General features: G+C 42.2%; 1 protein-coding gene across 1 annotated transcript; it reads right to left on the reverse strand.

The window, feature by feature from the left end:
• Positions 75-2,755, reverse strand: LOC109824123 (lysosomal Pro-X carboxypeptidase-like; the record flags this gene model as incomplete). The annotated part of the gene is given in 10 exon segments (XM_020390649.1): positions 75-321; positions 402-481; positions 574-620; positions 623-725; positions 814-972; positions 1,053-1,188; positions 1,262-1,374; positions 1,472-1,605; positions 1,698-1,884; positions 2,513-2,755. Coding segments are annotated over 10 exon segments (1,359 nt in total), but the record flags the coding sequence as incomplete, so codon positions are not given.

Genomic DNA, 7,726 nt, shown 5'->3' on the forward strand with positions numbered 1-7,726 from the left:
ACGAATGAAAGTAAACAATAACATGGCCATCTTAATGTCACCATAACACTTGAAATTTCTATTATTCCCTTGGAAGAAAAAGATGGGAAAAAGAACCCCCGAGGTTCAAATTTTAGAAGATCAAAATACAATGACTGTTACAAACTGGCAGCATCGATGTAGTACTACTGTTCGAGCCACCTCTTTATGATCTTCATCTCTCTCTTTCTGGCATTCTGAAGCCATTCTGGATCTTCCTTCGTAGCGAAGAAGAGATCTCCGTTATGCGCTCCTTCTTCCATCGTTACTGCTACGATGCTCTTCGAAATTGATTTAACAATACTGTTTAAAAAAAACCATATCAGAAAATTAACAAATTTTCATTTCTTTAATTTATAGAACCTATATTTGAGTTCAGTTACCTTCCAGCACTGAGCGGATCCCTTAGTCCATTGGAGAAGATGATGTTGCTACCAAATTTCTTCAAAACTTTCTTAAAATCCTATAATCAAGGAGAAATCAGAAAAATTATAAGAGTTGTAAAAGAGTATATAAAAAAATAAAATAAATTAAATTAAAATAAAATATACTCACCTGGCCACCGAACTCTGTGGTAATCCAATTAGGCCTAGGCTTGATGCCGGAGAACTTTGAGCATCCCCTATCAATGGTTTTGTGCTTATACGAACGAGGAATAAGCTGTCGATAGAATTTCTAACCGGTGGCTGAATCAATTCTGTGCATCCCTGCATATATAATCAACAAAAGTACAACTTAGATTCAAATAAATAGTTGTCATATATAAAATTATTTACATATGGATTTTAGTTTCACCTGAAAGTCCCATCCATAAGTAGCAGATCCATTTTGACTGTCCGACTTGATACTGAGGCATTTTTCTTGTCCCGTGCTATTGTAGAATAAATTCATGGCACCATAGAGTCTTGATAATGTATCTTTACCAAGTTTAGGATGATCAATGGCGTTACATATCTGCACAATATTTTGCGAGAAACTTCACTCCTTGAGAAAACTAGAATCTTTGAAGCTAAATGTTTTCCGAGAAATTTTACCTTTTTCACCGGATGTGCTGGGAGACTGGCATGAATGCTTGTACTGACTGGATAATCCGATATGGCAGAAAATAGGAGCATCGTCTCGAGCAAACCAAATACTTTCTCTACGATAATTTCAGTCGACATTTTGTTTCTGAGAGAGAAAAATTATTATTTTTGATGTAAATTTTGGTTGAATTGAGAAAGTCAAAACTGAAGCTCCTTACTTGCATATCCTGAGTTTTTTAGTTAGCTGATCTCTCCCTCCTTTTCTGCGACCAGTTTTCTTTATCTCTTCCCACGAGTTCTTGATTGTACTGTAACAGCTTTTGCTCACACTCTGGTATCAGTAAAGATGGTTATCGACAGTCTATATTATGTATTTAAATTTCAAAAAGAATTCTCCAAAAAAATTGCAAAAGGAATTGTATAAGTACCTTATAATCTTGGGTGACGATATCTGTTATTTTGTAGGGAGAAACAAGGTTATCAAATAATAGAACTGGAGCAGATGAGGCCAAGGCTCCAAGAGCTACATGCGGATACTTCAATCTAAACCATGTTGCCAATACTACAAGTCGTCAAAGAACGATAAATGTAAGTGATAAAATATATTCATCGAAAAATTCTAATAGATATTAAAGGTTTTAAATTTTTTTTTACTTCCTCCATAGGAACCCCCAAATACCACGACGGGCGATCCTGTAGTGCTTAGATTCGCCTTTAGTGATCTGATCAATACTGCTGTGTCTGCAAGTGCTTGTGATGCGCTCAGGTATCCGAGTGTACTTGCATTTTTATAGGCATGCTTTAAACTGCCAAAGGGAATTGACTTCCCAAAATACCTATGCTGCAAATTTCAATACTTAGCCAATTAGTCTCTTTTTTTCCTTGAGAAATACTAGTAGGGGTAAATTTCACAAAATCCTCTTGGGGACTTTTGCACACCTCCCACCCCCCACTCCACTCACCCACACACACTGGCATAAATCTTTTAAGTTGTCACATGACTTCTGAATAATTTGGGTAAGTTTGGCAAACGCCTCAAAGCTGGTCCAGAATTAATCCAAACCAGTTTTTTGAGAAAAACTTGTTCAGTTTTGATCCCGGGAGAGGAGGATCAAAACAAAACCGGTTTTAGGCGGGCTTTTTTTGGCCTAGTGAAAATTGGGTCAATACCGTCCGAGTTTTTCCCAGACAAGGTTCTTCTCAAAATGGTGCTAGGACCAGTCTCGGACCCGTTTAAGGAGGCCAAACATGCCTGTTACCCTCTATGTTACTCTTTTGTGGGTAAGGGTTGTTAAAAAGTAAGGGGGTTTCTAAGATTGCACATTTCGCGGTTCAAGGTTTTTTTTTAAGATTTATAATTATGGAAGTTTTTGTGCAAAAACCTAAAAACACAAAAACACGAAGATTGGGGTCGCGGTTCGCAGTTCAGGCATACTTTTGTAAAATTTACCCTACTAACAAAGTCTTACCTCAATGTACACAATCAGAGCATTGAACGTGGGAGCAATGTCATATAAGAGACCGGCGTCGGCTGCAACGTCCTTGATACCGTCTCCATGACCCAAAAATACGAAGATTGGGGACTCATCCTTCTTTCCTCTCCAATATGTATCGTTAATCAGGTATCGCTGTTGGAAAGTTTTGTAGCTTTGCGGGTTGAAGTTAAAGTGGTCTAGATTCTGCGTGAAGTACTTCTCGCGGTGAGGGACCTTTTAGACCGTTGAGGTTCTTTTTTGAAAACTGCGTGCGAGCAAGGGATTAGAATGAGGAGAAAGAACTGGAGTAAGAGGATAGGCCTATAGACTCCCATGTCTAGGGAGAAGCTCTTAGAATTGAAACGGTGAAAACGGAGAAGAAACCTGCTGATTTATGTAGGCGAGGCTTACGGGAGGAGCTGGCCAAATTGCTAACGGTTGGATTTTATGAGGTTTTATTGGAATTTAGGTGGTGAACTGATACGGCAGTTTCATGAAGTTATGGCTTGATGTTTTTGTGAACAGCCGATGTTGGGTTAAAGCTAGCACTGAATTAGAGAATTACTGATCAGCAATGTTTTTGGTTTAAGTCCCCATCTTGAAGTTTTGAAAATAATGGACAAAGTCAAATGAGTAGTAGCCTCTGAAGAAAGGTAACATGATGCACATCCTGAGTTCCAAAAATACACTGATACTGGTACAGACTCATAATTTGAAGGGGAAAAGAAAAAGAAAAAGAAAAAAAACCGAAAACCTTTATTCTATCTTGATAGCTACATCATTCTTCTTGGAATCACTAGGTTGGCATGGCACTGGTTCAACACTGATCTTTTATAAAGCAGTTTTTTTGCCTCCCTAAGAGCTTTTTCGAGTAATTTGATGAGGTGAAAACATTAATTTGTTATCAGAAATATCCTCTGTTATACATTTCATTTAATTCTGTGGAAATTTATTTTGGAAAAAAAAAAGTATCGGCTCGAATTTTTTTTGGAAAAAAAAAAGTATCGGCTCGAGCCGAACTTAATTGATGAGGGGTAGTTTCTAGTTTTGTATATTCACCACCTCTGCTTCAAGACTCAACCCCGTATTTGTATTTTGATGAATGTGGGTCTTTGAATTAATTTGATTTGTCAGAACTATATATGTGGTGATAAACTTTCCGGTATATTTTGTATAGAGAATAACAGAAATATACGACATATGAGGGGATTCTCTCATGTAATGTACCTGAATCCTACTAAATAATGCAAGCCAATTTAATTTTTAAGTAATAAAGTTACTGTTGTGCGCGGCGGAAGCTTTCTTGGGCAACACGAACAATAACTCGAACTAAACCACAAACAATATGCAAACAACAATCACAGCAAGAACACACAATTTACGTGGTTCGGCAAGTTGCCTACGTCCACGGGGCAAGGAAGGGGGAGTTCTTTCTACTAGAAATCAAGAGAATACAAATAGGGTTACAAATCTCTCAGACCAAACCCTAAAACAAGGCTCTAGATCTCTCAAAGCTCTCTTACAATTAGATGCAATGATTCTCTCTTGGAGGCTGCTCAAAATCGTCCTTGAGGTTACCCTAACAAATCAGGTTTAGGGTATTTATAGATTACAAAACACAGGAAGCCTTGTGCACGAATGCGGTCGACCGAGCCGGTCGACCGCCGCCTGGTTTGACTGATTCTTCTGAGTTTCTGTAATTTCTTCAATTCTCCACCTCGGCGAATGTTTCCACCAAAAACTGAGCCGACACCAAATCATCCAATAGTTCCTCAACAAGTCCAGGAAAAAAAAAACTCGAGCTGGAACACGATCTCCCCCCCATCTGAATCAACTGATCAAAACCAGCTGCATCTGAAAGACTGCCTACGTATCCTCTTGCCCAAGGAATCAAGCCGAACGTAGTTCACCCAAATGGTCGCCAACGGCCTCAGCACTGAAGGATGTTCAACAACTTCAAACAATGACCAAATTTTACTCCTGAAACTACTTTGGTCAACATATCTGCAGGGTTGTCATTTGTGTGGACCTTCTTCAATATGACATCTCCATCATCCAAGACGTCCCGTACAAAGTGGAATCTGACGTCGATGTGCTTCGTGCGCGCATGATAAACCTGGTTCTTTGCCAAATAGATAGCCGACATACTATCACAATATATCCGAATAGTCTCCTGAGCAATCCTCAAGTCCTCCAATAATCCACGCAACCATAAAGCCTCCTTAATTGCTTCAGTAACTGCCATATACTCTGCCTCTGTAGTAGAGAGAGCCACTGTGGACTGAAGCGTGCAACGCCAACATACAGGTGCACCTGCCAAAGTAAAAGCATAACCTGACGTAGACCGGCGTTTGTCAAGATCTCCAGCATAATCTGAATCCACATATCCAATACAAGCCTGCCCATCCTTCTCATCCTTCTGAAATACTAAACCAACATCCACGGGGCCTCGAACATACCGTAGAATCCACTTCACGGCCTCCCAGTGACCCTTCCCCGGGTCATGCATGTATCTCGATACCATGCTCACGGCCTGTGACAAATCTGACCTCGTACACACCATCGCATACATCAAGCTACCTACTGCACTAGCATATGGGACCTTCGACATATAATCTCTGTCCTCAACTGAAACAGGTGACATCAACGCTGAAAGCTTGAAGTGGGGAGCCAATGGTGTGCTAACTGCTTTTGCATTGCCATCAAAGCTGAATTTCTTCAACATCTTCTGCAAGTAGCTCTTCTGTGTAAGCTTCAATTTCCCCTTCACCCTGTCTCGCTCGATCTCCATACCCAATATCTTCTTTGCCTCTCCAAGATCCTTCATCTCAAACTCGGATGATAACTCCTCTTTCAGCTTTCGAATAGCTGAAGAATTCCTGGAAGCAATAAGCATATCATCAACATATAAAAGCAAATATATGAGCTCACCATCCTGTAGCTTGTGCATATAAACACATGGGTCATATGGGCTCCTCGTGTACCCTCGGCCAATCATAAAGCCGTCGAATCTCTTATACCACTGTCTTGGTGACTGCTTCAAACCATAAAGAGACTTCTTCAGCTTACAAACCAAATTTTCCTTTCCTGCAGCTTTGAAACCCTGTGGTTGTGTCATGTAGATCTCCTCATCTAAATCACCGTGTAGAAAGGCTGTCTTCACATCCATCTGGACCAAATCCAAATCCAACTGTGCCACCAACGCCAATAAAATCCGAATCGACGAATGCTTCACAACGGGTGAAAATACCTCGTTGTAATCAATGCCCTCAAGCTGTGCATATCCCTTGGCAACTAATCTGGCTTTGAACCGAATGTCCCCAATAGAAGATCCCTCCTTCTTCGCATATACCCACTTGCAACCAATAGCTTTCTTACCCTTAGGTAGATGTGCAAGTGTCCAAGTGTCGTTCTTCTGAAGAGACCGCATCTCCTCCTCCATAGCTTCCCTCCACCTGATCGAATCGGGGCTAGACTCTGCCTCCCTGAATGTGGCTGGAACCATATCATCAACGACCTCCACTGATAATGCATATGCGACCATGACATCATTATACCTAGCTGGCCGACGAATCTCTCTCCTCGGTCTATCTGCTGCAATGGTCCTCTGAACATGACCCTGTTCCTGAGTCCCATGATCTACTGTATCCTGTATCTGCCCATCTGTCATCTCATCTCCTCCCAGTGTCACCTCTGTAGGAGCCTCAATGGATACAGTGTTCTCTGGAGTGGGTGGAGTCACATCATCCTCCACCTGCTGCGATATCTCTCCTGTCTGGTCTCCCTCCACCTGCTGAGGGGCTCGAGGCCTCATCATGTACGCCTCGTCAAATGTGACATCTCTGCTAATAACTATCTTCTTGTCCTGTGGATCCCATAACTTGAAGCCTTTGACTCCATCCCTAAATCCCACAAAGACTGCTTTCCTCGCTCTCGGATTTAATTTGCCATCACTGACATGATAATAAGCTGGACACCCGAATATCCGAAGCGACTCATAGTCACTAGCCACCGAACCAAACCAACGCTCCAAAGGAGTCTTCCCGTCTATCGCAGTGCACGGCAACCTGTTCACAAGATGGCTCGCATAAACCAACGCCTCGGCCCAAAAAGATCTAGGCAATCCACTCTGCGTCATCATACACCGCACCTTCTCCAGCAAGGTACGGTTCAATCTCTCAGCCACCCCGTTCTGTTGCGGTGTCTCTCGAACTGTGAAGTGTCTTCTAATGCCGTGATCCCGGCAAAACTGCAGAAACGGATCACTCTTGTACTCTCCACCGTTATCTGAACGTAGAGTCTTCACCTTTCTACCTGTCTGCAGCTCCACTTTCTTTTTCCACTCCACAAAAATATCCAGGACCTGATGTTTATGCTTCATCGGGTATACCCAATTCCTCCTGGAATAATCATCAATGAAAGTGACAAAATAGTTGGCCCCACCAAGAGATGTGTTCTTGGAAGGACCCCAAACGTCCGTGTGAATATAATCCAATGTACCTTGGGTGTTATGAACAGCGGTGCCGAACTTCACTCTAGTCTTCTTCCCAAGTACACAATGCTCACACAATTCCATCTTGCAGGTCTTAGCACCTTTCAATAGCCCCTGTTTAGCCAATGACTGTAGGGACTTATCTCCTGTGTGTCCAAGTCTCATGTGCCATAAGGTGGTAGTGTCCTCCTCTGTAGTGATAGAAGCTGCCAGACCCCCTGTAACTGTCTTGCCCTTCAAGTAGTATAGGTAGTTTTCCCTGACACCTCGCATCACCACCATAGAACCCTTCGTGACCTTCACTGTAGCATCCTCTAAGATCACTCGATATCCTGCTGCCTCCAAAGTCCCAAGAGAAATGATGTTCTTCGTCAACTGCGGCACGAACCTCACTTCCTTCAATTCCCTCACTACACCATCATGCATCCTGATCCGGACTGAACCAATACCACCAATAGGGCATACGTGATCATTACCCATAAGCACGACATCCCCTCTTTCCAGCTCCTCAAAGCTAGAAAACCACTCCCTCTTAGGGCAGATGTGATATGTAGCTCCCGAATCCATCATCCACTCCGTGGAATCCGCATAGCAAACCGACGGTAAAGCAGGGCATGAATAGCCTGAAGAATCTGAATCTGAATGCTCACCAATAGCTTTTGCAACATTCACTTCTGAAGCTTGTGCAGCTTTCCCCTTATTCTTTCCGGCTTTTT

Source organism: Asparagus officinalis, chromosome 9, assembly GCF_001876935.1.
Source record: "Asparagus officinalis chromosome 9, Aspof.V1, whole genome shotgun sequence".
Lineage (NCBI taxonomy): Eukaryota > Viridiplantae > Streptophyta > Magnoliopsida > Asparagales > Asparagaceae > Asparagus > Asparagus officinalis.